The 16450-nt window shown below is 48.2% G+C and overlaps 1 protein-coding gene across 1 annotated transcript in view; it reads left to right on the forward strand.

The window, feature by feature from the left end:
- Positions 1-16450, forward strand: part of COL13A1 (collagen type XIII alpha 1 chain) — a 97831-nt gene that overhangs the window by 55500 nt on the left and 25881 nt on the right. Inside the window, exons 20-33 of the mRNA XM_076339410.1 lie at positions 16-78; positions 702-728; positions 5171-5215; positions 6979-7011; positions 7856-7882; positions 8527-8589; positions 10656-10709; positions 11807-11893; positions 12601-12654; positions 12862-12906; positions 13557-13625; positions 14190-14213; positions 15799-15852; positions 16378-16422. Of these exons, the coding sequence (XP_076195525.1) occupies positions 16-78; positions 702-728; positions 5171-5215; positions 6979-7011; positions 7856-7882; positions 8527-8589; positions 10656-10709; positions 11807-11893; positions 12601-12654; positions 12862-12906; positions 13557-13625; positions 14190-14213; positions 15799-15852; positions 16378-16422 (690 nt within the window). The remainder of the gene's footprint in view (positions 1-15; positions 79-701; positions 729-5170; positions 5216-6978; positions 7012-7855; positions 7883-8526; positions 8590-10655; positions 10710-11806; positions 11894-12600; positions 12655-12861; positions 12907-13556; positions 13626-14189; positions 14214-15798; positions 15853-16377; positions 16423-16450) is intronic.

The following is a 16450-nucleotide window of genomic DNA, read 5'->3' on the forward strand; positions in this document are numbered from 1 at the left end:
TCTTCTCTTCCTCAGGGTGAGGTGGGCGAGTCAGGCGTGCCTGGTGCGCATGGCCTCCCTGGAGCTACTGGCCCCAAGGTAACCCTTAAACTCAGAGTCAGTGGGGCCATCTCCCAAGGGCAGATAAGTGGCACCCAAGCCTAGAGATGCGCTAAGGGAATACAGAGGGTCAGGGGCTGGAGGCAGTTCTCTGGAGGGTGGTATGAGCCATGTAAACAGAAAGACTTGCTCCTGTGTAAAGGGCCTGAGCAATTATTGGCCAGAGCAATTCCCTACTGTCCTGAACCAGAGGCAGGTGCAGCCCCGCACAAGCCCCTGTTAAAGAATAAAACTGACCTAGCCTTTAGAGGCTTTTGCATGGGAGAATGAGGGTATTCCGGGCCATGAAATGGATTGATGGTTTATCTACACCCAAAACATGTAGGAAGCATTAGTACGGGCGACCTCCAGCATCCACTCCAGCAACATAAACTGCCTTGCATTCCCAGGGAGGGGTGGGCGGGCTGCAGCCAGAGTTCAGGTTGGTACCGTGTTATTATCAGGAGCCAGTTCTCTCTGGAGGCCTGGGGTTGCATTTATCGCACACTCCCTACTTCGGCTACTTTCTCTTTGGCCCTCGCTGTTACGATTGTACTGCTTGCTCGATTTCATGTTCACTGTCCCTCTCTGTGTTTCCTCCCTCTCTGTTCTTTGCTGGGCAGGGTGAAAAAGGGGACGCTGGCATAAAGGTAGGCATGAGAAATACAGTTTTCTACCATGGTAGATCATCTGGGAGATACTGCTCCTTGGGCTGATGGGTTGTAAAAGGAAGTTGGGTCAGAGGCAGCTCTGTGGGGTATTTAATGGAGTACACATCTGTGCTCTGATTAACCACAGACAGACACTCCAAGCTCAGGCAATAAAAGCAATTCCATTTGGTGGAATTCGATTCTTACCAAAGGCATTTCTCTGACTATGAAGCTTGCTAAAGATCTGTTACATCTCTCCATTTGATGGGCTGGGTTGGGGTTTCCTCATAAAATCTGGTTAGCTGACGCATCAAATCCACTCAAACTCTGCAACACAGGCTGAGGTTTGGCACCAGGCTTTTCTGTCTGTTTCTGGACACTTTTTACAGGCTTATATGGTCTATGCCCAGATGTTATCTATTTGAAATTTACTGTACCCATATATTTAAAGTATATTACTCAATGTAGACTGTGCATTACAACATTGGCAAGTGTTCATGACGGTCAGAGCATACTGTGTCATGCCATACATCTTAAACATCATGAGAAAAGACTGGTCCTGTAATATTTTGAAAGGCATTAACAGTGACACATACATTTCAAGTATTTAGTATGTGGCATGCATCTCATTTATCATGCAGCATATACACTTTTTATATTTTTTCCATCTGGGTGGATTACTATTTGAAGGGAGAAAAGGCCCCTTTAGAACTTAACATGGATGTGTTACATCAAGTTTAAAGAAATGTTCTTTGGGAATGCAGGCTCTGGGTTAATAGTTGAATAGAACAGCAGCAATTGTCCTCCTACAAGAAAACAATACCTCCTCAGAAATAATGCAGTGCATGTAAAGTCCAAAGGTTCTGCCGTGTCCATTTTCACATCAATGTAATTCCATCAAGCACAAAGGCATTGCTTCTGGTTTGTGCCCGTGTAAATGAAAGCAGAATTGCACCCAGAACGAATGTGTTTTGGGGGCTAGGAGTTTACTGCTGTCTCAACAGCCAGGTTTTCTCCCATTAAGCTGAACTGGAGGACTGAAGTTGGAGCGTGGCCTGGGTGGGAGAAAAGGCTGGAAGGGGAGGCTGTGTTCCACCCCTGCTTATACTCCCACGTTTCACTGCTAGCAGACACCTGCTCTGCTTGCACCCATGTACAAGGCCTGATCAGCCCTTGATTTGGGCTCTGGCAAAGGGGAAGTCTCCAAGTCTTCCAGTGATGTCTCAGGGTCATCCACAGGCCTCCTCTGTTCTGTGTTGGAGAGCAATGACTCAGGGTGACCCTGAAGACATGCTCTAGCTATTTGGGCTCTTATTCATCCCACTTCATAAAGAATGGAGATGAAACCCGCTGTGCTTTTTGTGGTACTAAATTGCAGCTCCAAAGGGCCATCTCCCCAGTCCCATAGCAGCCTCTTCTTTCACACACAGACTTTCATTTGTTATTGTCAGGATCACTTTTCTCTCAACTTCCTTTCTTCTTTGCTCAGAGGAATTGAAATGGAAGTGCAGAGGTAGCCTTAAATCAGCAGCCAGACATCACCCAGTAGCAGGTCCTGAACATCCGCACAGCACATGCATTTGTCTTTGGAAATTGCTTCTTTCTGTCGTCCTCCCACCTAGGAGGGTCATTTGGGACTCTGGAAGGCTTTTGATGCTTCCACCTTTGGATCCAATTACCTGGGCTACCTTCTCTTTGCTTTGAGGGGCCCAGGACAAACACTGTGATTCATAGTTTAGCTGTAGTGACCAATTTTGCATAGCATATCACTGCTTTTGCTGGCGGTGAGGAACATTTCAGGCCTGAAGAGGCTTGCTGGTTTCACACAGACCCCTTGTTCATTTAATAACCTCTCCCCACCCAGTGACAGATGCAGCACAATGTAAATTCTCTTTTAGCTATTTTCTTCTGTGGCCATCATTTGTACTTTGATCATATTGAGGCCTACATCTGTGTCCCGTGAAGGTTATTAGACAACCAGCAAGTGTGATCACCTGGGTCATTTGAATAAGCATTTGACTCACTGCTCCCCAGCCTAGCCATCACATTCAGCTTTACTGATGTTTTCTTTCTTTTTTTTGAAAGGTCTTTAGGATGAGGCTTTTTCTCATGCTCTGAGGAAAGAGCAATAAAGAAAACTGCCCACAGTCTTGCTCAATAACCTCCTCATAATCTGCTTTTCATAGCAAGGAGCAAAAAAGGAAGGGTCTCTGTTTTAATTGGCAGCCTGGAGCCAGTACTGCTAACAAGCTGATCAGCATGGCACATGCTCTGTCATGATTGGCACTGAATGGGTATAAAGCTGCTTGCACCAGGTGTAAGGGGAGAGAGTATGAGGGTCTCCTCTGTGCTGGAGGGGAGAGGCATAGCCTAATTCTTCCAGAGAGACTGGGGAGCATGAAGGTATTTCCTGAATTAGTGTGATGCTTGGGAGAGCTGGGAGGCTGACTGCCTTCCTGGAGCCTGCTGGGGACCTGTGCTGGGCGTTTTGCCTTTCATATCTGCCTTTGGTGATATTTCCCAGCTTCTGGCTTGGCTGCACCATTCCAGTACTGGTTTTGGTGGGCTGCTGCTGCTTGGCTATGGCACGCTGTGCAGCCCAAAGGGCACTGGGGATCACAAAGGGATCAGCCCAGTGGGTACTTACTGTATTACAATGGCTTTCAAATATGTAGGGTATAAAGATGTTCTGCAGAGTTGGTTTTCCTGCTTATTCTCTGGCTTTGGCTCTGGGGTTTCTTTCTGCTGTCTAATGGTGCAGTGTCATGTTTGTTGCTCCTGCTCTCTAATTAGCTCTAGTGCCTGTGTGATCCTGCCGTGCCAGTGGGGGCTGTGCAAGCGAGCTGAGGCCATCATCAGAAAACGCAGAGTAGCGTGATTGCTCTGTAACTTGCCCCCTGTAAGGGGCTGCCTTGCTCCCTCTCACTGAGGTGGCTTTGCTTTTGCAGGGCTAAATAATTAAACAGCTCTTCAGGCAGGCAGTTTCTTCCAGGAAAGTCTGGGATGGGGAATTAGTTTCACATGCACAGCTGCTCTGTGGGGGCAGACTCTGTGAGCAGTGTGGGTGTCTCCCAGCAGACAGCATTGGTCTTGTCTGCTCGGTCTCATTTAAGAAAAAAAAACAAAACTGGGAGTGCAGTTGAGAATCATAGAATAGTTTGGGTTGGAAGGGACCTCTAAAGGTCAGCTAGTCCAACCCCCCTGCTGTGGGCAGGGGCATCCTCAACTAGATCGGGTTGCTCAGAGACCTGTCCAACCTGACCTTGAATGTCTCCAGGGATGGGGCATCCACCACCTCTCTGGGCAACCTGTGCCAGCGTTTCACCACCCTCAGCGTAAAAAATTTCTTCCTTATATCTAGTCTCAATCTACCCCTCTTTAGTTTAAAGCCATCCTCCCTTGCCCTGTCGCAACAGGGCCTGCTAAAAAGTTTGCCCCCATCTTTTTTATAAGCCCCCTTTAAGTACTGATAGGCTGCAAGAAGGTCTCCCCGAAGCCTTCTCTTCTCTAGGCTGAACAACCCCAAGTCTCTCAGCCTTTCTTCATAGGAGAGGTGTTCCATCCCCCTGATCATTTTCGTGGCCCTCTTCTGGACCCGCTCCAACAGGTCCGTGTCTTTCTTATGCTGAGGGCTCCAGAGCTGGACGCAGTACTGCAGGTAGGGTCTCACCAGAGCAGAGTAGAGGGGCAGAATCACCTCCCTCGCCCTGCTGGCCACGAGAAGGAGGGACAGAGAGCGGTCCCCACTTCTCCAGTACAAAGCATTCATAATTATTGTTTTATTTTTATTACAGCTGAAAATACCATAGTTAAGTATCCTGCATGGGGTAGGAGGTGCTCACACTGCCTAGGTCATGTATATTATGGTGTTAGACAGTATTTTACAAAATATAGTTCATGGGATGCCACAATTAAAAAAAGTGCTTTTAAAAATAGCATATACATATATCCCTGCTTCCAAGCAAGGACTAAACACCCAGAACAAAGTAACAGCAGTAAGCAGACTGTCTAAAGATGGTTTATTTTCCATTTACCACCAGATAAAATTCAGGCTAACAATACAAGACAACCCTTGGATTCTCTATTTCTCCAGATAAGTTTGTTCATCCTATAGTCACTGCAGACTGAACGACTCTCTAAACCCTACAGAACACCATGGCAATGTAATAGCAGGACACAGAAACTGTCTTTGTTCCCAGCACTGTTGCTGTGGCACTCCAGCAGAGTCAGTCTTGCTGTATGCAACAGGCTTGAGAGGTACTGCTGATGGGAAATGGCCCTGGCTAGGGCAATCAGCTTGGTGAGAGTCAGGTGGGGAAAATGGGTTATGCCCCATCTCACCCAGGAGGCTTCCTGTGCCCTGGGCACTCCTCACAGAGCCCTGGGAAGACTCATCTCGTGTCTCTTGCTCTCTTTCTCTGTCTTTCTTGCTTTGCTTCCAGGGGGAGAGAGGCATGCCAGGGCTGCCAGGAAGACATGGCATTAAGGTACCTTGTAAACAGTGGAGTGACGCTTGTCTGCCTGATGTCACCCATACCACTCAACTGCCCCTGATGCGCAAGCATCACCTGGATTTGTGTGTGTGTCTGTTGGTCAATGACTATCCTCAGCTGAATTCTTTCTGCTTCTAAATTGCAAAATATAGGGCCTAATTTATGAAGGAGATGGTGGGGGAAGAAGTGTTTTACAAAGCAAATGGCATGCCCAGTCTGATGCTGTCTTGCAACATCAGGATCTTAATGCTTTATGCTAGTGAGAGCAGCCAATCGCTGACGTTTCTAGAGAATTGGTGTTTTGTAAATTCGGGGTCCCAAGTGACCGCTGCAACCTTCAGCGATGTGTGTTAGCCCCCTGCGATCAGTAGGGTTATGCAAGTGTGAACCTGGACTAATGCAGTGATGAATCAGGGTCAGTGTGTGAGCAAGCCTGCATGTGTGTGCATTGCAGTTTTAGGATAAATACTAGAAAATAACATCATCTGCATTCACTGCCATTTAAAGGCTAAAGAGTGAGGAACAGGCATCCCAAATGCACGGTGAAAGCCTAACCCAAGCCACTTGCTGCATGTAATCCCTTTCATGACTCTAGCTCGTGTTCACTAAAACCTACTGACCCCTGAGACGATCTGGAATGCTTTTTTCCCCTTTTATTGCATAGAATCCCTGATCTCCATCTTCTGTCCTTGTGTTTTTTAGCTTTGTCCCTGATTTCTGTTTCAGAAAGCTGAGAGGTATGATCCTGCTGCTCTCTGGCTCCCCACTCCTCCTTGTTTGAACTTTTCCAAGCTCTTTTCAATTTGAACTTGGCTCCCAGTCCTCCTCTCTGCCTCATGTGCTACATCCCAAGCCCTCTCATTTCCCACCTTCTAACACTACTTCACCTCCTCCCCTCTCCTTAGACCCTTGTTATCCCTCATACTTGCTTTTGTAACTGGACCTTTTCACCAGGACCTAACTAATACTAACACAGGGCATACAGAGATTTTAGAGCAAAGGGTTGATAGGGAAGACCTGCTTTTTGCATAAGTGTTGTCGAGGGAAATGTGACTGTGTCTGTGGGAGCAGCTGCCTCCTGGGGTTTCGAAGCACCTGTCTAGGATTGCAGGGCAGGCTGGACTCCGTGGTCTCACGGTGGTGGCTTGCTCGGCGCTGCAGAATGACTCCTGAATTGCAGTGCTTGGAAGACTTCCCCCCCCCCGCTAAGGTTGCTGGCTTCAGAGCTCTCCTGAAAACATTTTACTGCAGGGTTTGTCTTCTGTGATAAAAACAGAATGAGGGGAAATAGCAAGACCAAGGCTCTGGGGTACGAGCTGGTCCTTCTCGGGGTGCTTGAGCTGATGTATCTGGGATCAAGCGCTGACCTGGGTGTTTGGTCCTCAGTCTGTCTTTGCATTCCTCAGGTATTTGACACTGTTCTGCTTGTTGGCCTTTGATTCACTTGCAGGACTAAAACCGGGGTAGGGGTGTGTGTGTGTGTGTGTGTAAATCTGGTTGTCTTGACTGGGTTGTGCTCATGATGTGTGCCTTTGGAGAAGCTTTCTGGAAAGCAGAGCCACTGCCATAGGTGAATGACCTGCACAGGGAAGGAGGATGCGTGCTGTGTGGTGTTACAGCATTACTTCTGAGTTTTGGAAAGGAAAAGATGTGGATTTTGCCTTTTTAGTTCCACCTGGCTGATACTGTTTTGTTTTTAAAAGTTTGTGTCCGATTCATTTCAAACAAGGTGTTCCTGTCTTTCCTCTCTCTGCCAGGGCGCTCCTGGGATGGCCACCGCAGGGATGAAGGTCAGTTTTTCACTACACTGCAATGGCTTAAGTAGGGCACGTTTAAGAGCAAGGGCTGGAGTTAGGAGAGCACGAGGCACGGGAAAATGGTCGGACAGCTCCCACTAAAGGGGAATATCAGAACTGCTATTGCTTTTGGCAGAGATATTAGACCCGTCTCCAGCAGCACCCCTGCTTCTCTGCACCTCTCTGGGCAGAGAGGTTGGTGAACTCGTGATACTCCATAGCAGTGTGGGGATGGCAACAGAGCAAAGGGCCAGGTGCAGATTTAGGGGGCTAGAAGTTACCCTGGGGATCCAAGATGCATAATGAGACAATGACCTGTTGTCCTGATTCCCTCCAGCTGCTGGGGAAAAAAAGACAGAAATAAAGAAGTTATCTCCAGGGCTGGTGGGGAGGGTTTTCCTCCTTGGTGCCACATTGATCCCGTATCAACACAGCCTCCCCCCCCTACCCCAGCTGCAACTTCAGCCTTGCTCTGCTCCTGTGCGCACAGAGCTAGGAGTAGGCAAATTCCTTAATGCCAGCAGGAGTCTTGTCTTACTATGCTCTCTTGTATCTGGTAAACCTTCTCCTGAAATACTGCAAGGTGGTTCCTCAGTTTCATAAAAGCCTCTTGTCTGAGGCTTGCTGGTTTCTTACAGCAGCCTAGGAGCTAGCTAATGAGGTTAAAACAAGCTCTGGGAACAAATAATAATATGCATTTAAAGGATCCTCATGCCCTTATTTACAAGCCCAAGGCCTCCATAGATGAATGGTCTTTCCTCCACTCTGATAGCTGTAGAAGGTTTTGTACTCTCTTCTCCTGGTTTTTCACTTTATTTTCCTGTCTCTTCCTCACCAGGGCGAGCCTGGGACTCCAGGAGAAAAGGTACTCTCAGAAGGCTTTGCTCTAAGCCTGCACTTCTGGTTTGTTTGTGTATTTTATTTTTTTTCCCCTCCCAGAGCAGCCGAGGGAGCTGAGGAATGGCTCTGTACTTCCCAGTGCCCAAATCGAGGCCCTAATGGCACCTGCCAGTGTAAGCAAAATGGTAGTAGCATACAGTGATGCCAAGCGAGAGAGGGACCATACTGCAAACAGATTCCCAGCCTCCTGCTCATGTCTGTGTTGATGGGAATAATCTCCAACTGCTTTCCTCCTTTTCTCCCTACTCCACAAAATATGCACAGCACACTTTGATTAGCAAGTATGTTCCCTCTCCCTGTTCCCTTTCCCGTTCTGCCTCCCAGTACTTCTGTGTCCACCAGAAGTCTTCCCATGTTACTGCAGGGGGTTGTTCTGTCATGCACCATATGAACTGCCCTGCACAGTCTCCCCTGTCTCAGTGTAGCGTGACCTGGTTTGAGTTCCTGTGGTGGGCATGGTACAAAAATACCCCATCGCTCTCCGTCACTAAGCAGCCAGCTTGGTTTCTGAACAGCTGGCTCCTCTTGTTTGAGGTTCGCTGGGTTATGTTACAGTATGCAACAGCCATGTAACAGACACGTTCTCTGTCTCTTTTCTTCCCCACGAAGGGAGATCCTGGAGTCCCAGGGAGGATGGGCCCCCCAGGTTTGCCAGGGAAGAGGGGGCAGCGGGTAGGACACTGCGTGTTTGGGCTTGGTGTCCTGGCAGTGCTGTGCTGTGTTCCCTGCGAGCAGGAGCTGGCGGGAGCCTGCTTTGCATTGCATTGTCTTGCTTGCGGGGAACTATGTGTCCTTTTCTGGCTCTTGCCCCCCTTGGTGAAGTGTGTTTGCGTGTTCCTGCTTGCAGGAGGTGGGGGGCCGGTGGCAGGCAGGGCAGCATGAGATGCCTGGGATGTCATCTTGTCCTGGGAACGACTAAGGACAGTGCTGCATCTTTTGACTCCAGAAATAACACCCTAAACAGGGATTCAGTAATCTGACCTCCTTCCTCAAGAAATCTGCTTCTTTACATCATCTTTCAGGCAGCACAGGATGTTTTCAGTAGCCCTTACGGGCATGTGTACTGAAAACTAGTCCTTGAATGAAAAGTAGGATACCAAAGCTGAGCAAGGCAGAATCAGGGATTCACAGAGGCCTGGGACAGGATTAGAGATGATATTCTTACAAAAACCCCAAAGGCCAAACCTTTTCTTTGGGCATGAAGTCCTGCAAATGTTTTCCTTCTTTCCAGGGAGAGAAGCACTAATTTACAGCAGCAATGTGCATGCTGTGGCAGGGGAGGAAAGCTGGTTGGGGGCCTTACAGGTGGCTGGAGGCCAAATTACCTTAGAGAAAGGGGTCACTGCACTCTAGAACTGCCTAAAAAAAAAAAAAAAGATTGCTGCTTGTTAATTATTTTCCATGGAGCCACTAGTGCATGTCTGTTCCTGGAGCACTGATGCAAGTCCCCTCTGCATGTCAGATGTGTGCCCTTGAGCTCTGACAAGACTGGTGTGTGACACCAGCCTCTGCAGGCAACGGTGTGGCACTAAGAGGAACTCTGCTAGCCTTGCTGATCTGGTGGGCTGCTGTTGTGGAGAGAGCTAGGCACCTCCTGGGGGAAAGAGGTTTTGAATTGCTGTTTGTAATCTGTACAAGTTGTTAAGGTGTGAGGTGCGAAGACTGCAGGTAAGAACACACCTCTTTCTGATGATGCATTTGAAACATCTCTTCATGGTAACAGAAACCTCTGATATCAGTCTCTGTCCTGGCAAAATGCAAACGCCTGAACAGGACACTGTGGCTAGAATCCATGGGTTTAGCAGCTGGATAGAACTTAACTTCAACATACAGACCACTAATTGAGCCCCAATATTCAAAAGATGACCCAGATGTCATGGTGAACTAAGCAAAGTCATTTCACCAAGTGAATGCTGGGTGCTGGATACCCTCCATTGCTCACTGCCCTTTGGCATCCTCCATACTCCATGGTGCCTCCCGCAGCTCAGCCTGCAGGCCTTGCTCTCTAGGCACTGTATCAGGGGTTTTACACCATCCTCTTCTGTCTTTGCCATTTTTGCCACTCCTGTTTTCACTGCTTTTCACCACCACTGCATGTCACAGAGCTTGGCTGCTAACTAACTGAGGCACTGCACTGTTGGGGTTTTTTTTAAGAACATGGTGAGACTGGGATTTGAAGTTAGGGAACAGGAAATGGCCCTTGGGAGAGGTGTGGGAGTGTTGGTTGTGAGATCTTTGCCAAAGCAAAGCAGTGTAATTCACAGTGTAATGAGGAGGTGTGAAAACCGGGATGGACTCAAGCAGTAGACAATTTCTGTGAAAAGAGATGAACTCTATCAGGGCACAGAGAAAGTCCTGCACTCCAAATAAAATTTGCCCTGGGCAGCAACAACTTCTCTGGATGTGTGGAATGGGGAGAGCTCGTGCTTAAGGGCTGACAGGGAAAAGGGTTTAGCAGACAAGAGTGATGAGGAAGATGCACAGGGGGTTCCTGGATGCCTTTCCCACTCACCTTCCTTTGGAGAGAAATGGTAATGATGTGCAGAGATAGTCAAAGGGACAGGAGAAAACATTCACTGGCCTGGGCAGGTACTGCTGGAGGATGCCTTGTCTGTGCCTAAAATAAAATCCCTTGGGGAAGGGAAAGAGGGTTTGATGAGGAGCAGCTCATCCTTTGGCTGATCCTCCAGGACAGAGAGCCTGCAGAGTCAGTCCGACCATGTATGTTTTACCAACAGGGTGAGAAGGGACGAGCTGGTGACCCTGGGCTTCCTGGACTCCCTGGCACGAAGGTCTGTATCTTCTCTGATTTTTTTGGGGGGGCCACTCTCATCCCCTTTTCTTCCTCCCTCCTGTGCCAGCTGTGCGCTTAGGTCACTGTCGCAGCATACAGCAGCACGTTCTGCAGAGCTCAGCTGGATGTTGCATAAGAAACCCCAGGCAGGGATGTGACAGGGTCACAAAAAGGATGCCTTTTTGTGAGGAATTGCGTGCCTTCATGCAGTGAGGGGGAGGCTGTGGTCCTGGGAAAGTGACGAGGGAATCGTGTTCCAGTAGCCCCCCTTTAAAAGCATGACCTCAGATGTAACATGGCATTTCAGCTTCCCTTCTGCTCTAAGATCCACGTGTGAGGAGGAGATGGGCTTTTTGGGAGCTGCACTGCTGTGCTTTGGGTTGGAAGAGTAGCCTTGTGCTCAGAGAGACCAAAGGCATGTCAGCTAAAGCTAAGCTCTGAAGCTGTGGCTTTTTCCTTGTGCTCTGAGATGTGGATAGAAATCATACCTTTCAAGTCAGTCTTTCACAAGATGCTTTTCCTTTGGGGAAGGGAACAGTGCACTGAACGACAGTGGCCATCTCAGGAAAGGATGAGGGTGTAATGGCAACTCGGTGCAAACAAAGCTTTCCTGTTACTGCCTTTGTATCTGCTCTGGGCAAAGGATGTGGTCTGCAGGCTGACTATCTGGCTGATGACCACAGCTCCAGAGGGAGACATACCAAAAAAAAGCATCGTCAGGTGGTTTTATCAGCTCAATTTCAACAGTAGAAGAAAACAGTTGTGTTCCAACTAGAGGCTGGGGGATGAGGTCTGTCCACAGGCAGCTTTATATGGCCCTGGGGAATAAGGGCTGAGCAGCAGCACTGCAGCCAAAGGTATGATGATAGCTGTGACTGCTGGCAGGGCTCTAGGTGGAGCCCCCAGGCAGAACTATATTGGCCTGGTTCCTGGGCAGCTGGTGGCTCTGGAGCAGTGATGTTTCTGGGCTATCAGGAGGCCAGCTGATGGACCTTGTATTGGGCCCTGTCTCTCTAAGCCAACAGTTTGGCAAATGAAATTACAGAGATGGAGAGGCTGAACTGTGACACGTGGCTTGTTCTTCCTTGCAAACAGGGAGAGAAAGGAAACGCTGAGAATGCCCTGGAGGGAGGTAAAGGAGAACCTGGCCCTCCAGGTCTGCCTGGGCCCCCTGGACCAAAGGTGAGTATTTTTTCCTCCAGTGAGTTGTGTGGTGTGAGGGATTGTGCCCAGCACAAGGTGTGTAGGAAGGGGCAAAGGTTGCATTCATCTGTGCCCTCTGATTACCTGCTGAAGGGATATGGGGTTCTGCAGGGTGTTTTAGTTTTGTTGTTTTAAATGCTGAAGGTGAGAGAATTTGTAAACTGTTTCTGGGAGGAAAATACCCTCCTTGTGCTCAAATAACTCCCCTCTAGGCTCTGTGAGAAACCAGTCGTTCAGAATCAATGACAGCTTCTAGTTCCTGTGGTACCTGAGGCAGGGTGGACACAGGGAGGCAGGACGGAGGCCCTCCAAGTCTCCTCTCCCCTTCCTCTTCTACCTTCTCAAGGAGCAGCAGCAGTAAAATCCTGCCCCTTGGTGAAGGACACCAAGAACACTTAAATCTGAGGTCCTGTCTCATATGTACTTGGAACAGCCCTCCTCTGCACTTACTTTGGGTCTGAACTGGGTGCTTTTCTTCATGCTGAATACTCCCTCTGCACTGGGTAGAAGAGAAGGGCAGCTTGTGTGAAGTCACAGCAGGAGATTTGGGTTACCTGAGGAGATGCGGGCATGGCAGGGGCACTTGGCTGGTGCAGTTCTTCCTCCTGGAAATGCAAAGCCAGCAGTGGAGTCACACCCCCTCCATGCAATACAAACCCATCCCTTTCCCTTTCTCTTTCTCTCAGGGAGAAGCTGGTGATGTTGGCCGGCCTGGTGCTGCAGGGTCACGGGGAGAAAAGGTACAGAGTGCTTCTGCACAACCCAGCTCCAGGTTCAATAGCTGCAAACTTGTTCCTACATGTACAAAACTTACCTGAAAAGGAGCATTTTAAAACTGAGCTGTCTAGTCCTAGACTGTTTCAGAGGACTAGCAGAGAACAACAATTTCTGGAGTTCAAGCAAGTGAAGGGATAGACTTTGCTAACAGCATGTTCTTCTTGTTACAGGGGGAACCTGGTTCACCGGGAGACCAGGGACCCATGGGCCCAAGGGTAGGTGTCCCTTCACTAACACTTGAAAAGTTTTGGCCCTTCAAAGGGGTCTAAGGATAGTGGGACCACACTGACAGTCTAGATTGGGCCTCTGCTTTCTTGACAGATGTTTTCACCATCACTAAAAGTGCTTATAGCTGGGCAATGGCTAAGTTTGAGACAGGCCATTCCTCCACTCCATACCCTCATCAGAAGACACCCCCACCTTAGGGGAAAAAAGTCTTCTGAGCCACCTCAGAGTGAATGTTTGGCTCGATTGTAGGAGGAGGTGGGTCTGGACACCCCAGTCTGAAGTCAGGCCCTTGGCATATTGGCAAAGGGCAGCAGGAGGGTGTTTGGTGCATGCCCAAGTCTGACAATCAGTCAAACAACCCAGTTCCTGCATTCTGGCCTCAACTTCACCACTTATCAGACCTGCCAGCTTTGATGGTCATGGCGTGGTGATCTGGGCTTGTCTGGCTACACTTTGGTAGTGTTTCCTTTATAAAATGTGTTTTCAAGAGCTTTGCTCAATAAGTGAAAAACTGGAGGCTCATGAAACAGGCCCCTCTGGGACCCCTTTTTCAGGGTGAACCACTGAGTACTCAGCTCTGAGTACCTCATGAGAAGGGCAATCCTCAGGCCCTGGCTAAAGATCTGGTATTTTGCAGGGCCCCAAAGGAGAGCCTGGGAAGGATGAAATGATGGACTATGATGGTAACATCAGTGAAGCTCTCCAGGTGAGCAACTGCCCTCCTGTCCCATGAGGTGACTGCTAGGTGCTTTACTGTTTCCCAGGGGATGCAGAAAGCCGGGAACAATGTAGATCTGCTTCCTCGGCAGTAGCAGCGAAGGGAAGCACTTGGTTGTTCCATAGTCCACTTCATCCCACGGCTCACTGCATATAGTGTTTTGGTAAATATGTGTGCACCTTGTTTAGTTGATATATTAATGCTGGTGTGGACATAGAGGTCATGTGAATCCCCTCGAGAGTGGGCCGTGGCTTGGGGTAGATAGTGAATGAAAGGACTGCAAAGCTTCCTCAGAAGTGTGCGCTGATGGTGTGCAGTGAGTGAGCAGCTGTGCCCAGCTCTGGGTTAGCCTGGGTTCTACTTGGAAAAAGGAGAAATCATAGAATAACAGCTCCATGGGACTCCGAGCTGGGTTTTTTGCTTTTGTTCATTTTGTAGGCCCCTTGCTCATTTGGGCCAGTGTTACATTAGTGGAGAACAAACCACCCCCAGAAAAAAGCTTAGTTTTCAAACGGCTGTTTTCCTTTTTGACTTTTTTTCACTTTTTTCTAGGAAATACGAACTTTGGCCTTGATGGTGAGTTCCTAGCTTTGCTGTGTGGTTTTAAGCAAGTAGCCATATGTTCATCCTAAGGAGACAGCCCGACTATTTAGGTGCAGCTAAAACATTTGCCCTTTGCTGCTGGGAGCTAAAGTTGGGGCAGTTGACAGCTGAAGGAAGAGCTCATCTTGCCTTCTGATCTTGGCACCTGAATTATAATCAGGCCCTTTATTTCTCTGCTTTAAGAGGTAATACATGCTGCTCAGAACAGGGACTGCTCAGAAGGGGCAGAGAAGAGCAAAGGGGGGCTGACCAAAGCAGAGAAAAAGGAGGCCTTGGGTGCCTTGCAAGAAAGTTTATACTGGCAGTCTGTGGTGGACACTTCTGTGATGGGAGGGGAGGACATATTTTCACCACTGGTAAGTATAACTTGACATAACAGTCCTGTACAAAACCAATCATTTAAAACAGCAGTGACTATGAGCCCTTTGAAGACAAAGGCAAAGTGGTTATTTTGAGCCAAAATAAGGGAAAAAGTGTCCCTGTATTTTGCTTCTCAGGACAAGAAACCTGGTTAGGAAAAAAGATGGATTTTTAAAATGCAGTATGACAGGGCAGCACAAAATGGGTGTAGGTAGCATCATAGCATCACTCGCTAGGCCAAACTGCTCCCTACGTCTCCTTAAAGTGGTAACTGCCAAAAGTGATCGGGAAATTTGCTCAAAATTCTAGTGCCATTTAGCTCTGCTTAAGCTGTGCTTGGGATCTAAGTAGTACAGTGTTTCCTATGATGTCTATTGTAAAAATATACTTTTGTAGATAGGAAGGGAAAACCTTATTAAGCTCACCTCAGTTTCAGGAGCAGATGGCTGTGGTCATTTTCATTTTCTTCCATGAAAATGTAAAGAAATACATTTTCTTTATAAATAGTGAGGGCCCCTCACTACAAGAAAGACATTGAGGTGCTAGAGTGTGTCCAAAGAAGGGCAACGAAGCTGGTGAAGGGTCTAGAGCACAAGTCTTATGAGGAGCAGCTGAGGGACTGGGACTGTTTAGTCTGGAGAAAAAAAGGCTGAGGGGAGACCTTATCGTGCTCTACAACTACCTGAAAGGAGGTTGTAGCGAGGTGGGTGTCGGTCTCTTCTCCCAACTAACTAGCAATAGGATGAGAGGAAACGGCCTCAAGTTGCGCCAGGGGAGGTTTAGATTGGATATTAGGAAAAATTTCTTCACCGAAAGGGTTGTCAAGCATTGGAACAGGCTGCCCAGGGAGGTGGTTGAGTCACCATCCCTGGAGGTATTTAAAAGACATGTAGATGAGGTGCTTAGGGACATGGTTTAGTGGTGGACTTGGCAGTGTTAGGTTAACGGTTGGACTCAATGATCTTAAAGGCCTTTTCCAACTTAAACGATTCTAAGATTCTATCTACAACTCACTTTGGACTGGTGTGCTGCGCTCTCAGGACTCTCCATTGCTCAGCTTCCCAAGCAAATACAGTTTTAGGAGTCCCTGGGAAAATTCCCCTGCGATTTCCCCTTAAACTTGGAAGAGCTATTTGGTTTCAAAACATGAAAATAAAGGCCCTGTTGATAATCTGAAAATGATTTTTTCTTTATCTAGGGACCTCCAGGACTTCCAGGTGTGGCTGGACCTCCAGGGCCACCAGGACAGAAGGTATTTGCTTAGCTCAGCACTTGCAGAGCTAAGGGAAACACAGGAGTGGTCCAGGCTGAATTCCGCCCCACAACCCTCCCCAGTGCTCCTATTCTCCCTTACCAGCACTATCAGACTGTCCTGCTGGCCTCTACCACTCCTCCTCATGCACGATATCCTGAAAATCTTTTCCCACAATGATAATGCCTTATCTGAAAAATGAAGGATCCTTTCTACTTGTCCTCCCCTTCAGGAAGCATCTTATGGGAACTGATCTCTGTGTGGTGATTGTGTTGGTTGGGGACTATGTTATAGCACTGGGGCCGTGACCGTCAGTCAGGATAAACAAGGCTGGTGAAATTCTTAGGCAGTCACACAATGTATTGTTTCAACAGGGGTTTCCATGTTTTTTTTTTCTGTGACTACTAGTTACCAGAGTCCCTGCAGACTATTTCTGTAATGCCTACCCTTCATCATCACAATGCCACACAGAAGGAGTCAGAATAGCTGCTTTCAAACTGCCAACGTAACAATTTTGTGTTTCAGGGTGAAATTGGCTTGCCAGGTCCTCCAGGCCATGATGGAGAAAAGGTAAGACACGGTGCCTCTGTGGATTGCT

Source organism: Aptenodytes patagonicus, chromosome 5 (assembly GCF_965638725.1).
Source record: "Aptenodytes patagonicus chromosome 5, bAptPat1.pri.cur, whole genome shotgun sequence".
NCBI classification, from domain to species: Eukaryota; Metazoa; Chordata; class Aves; order Sphenisciformes; family Spheniscidae; genus Aptenodytes; species Aptenodytes patagonicus.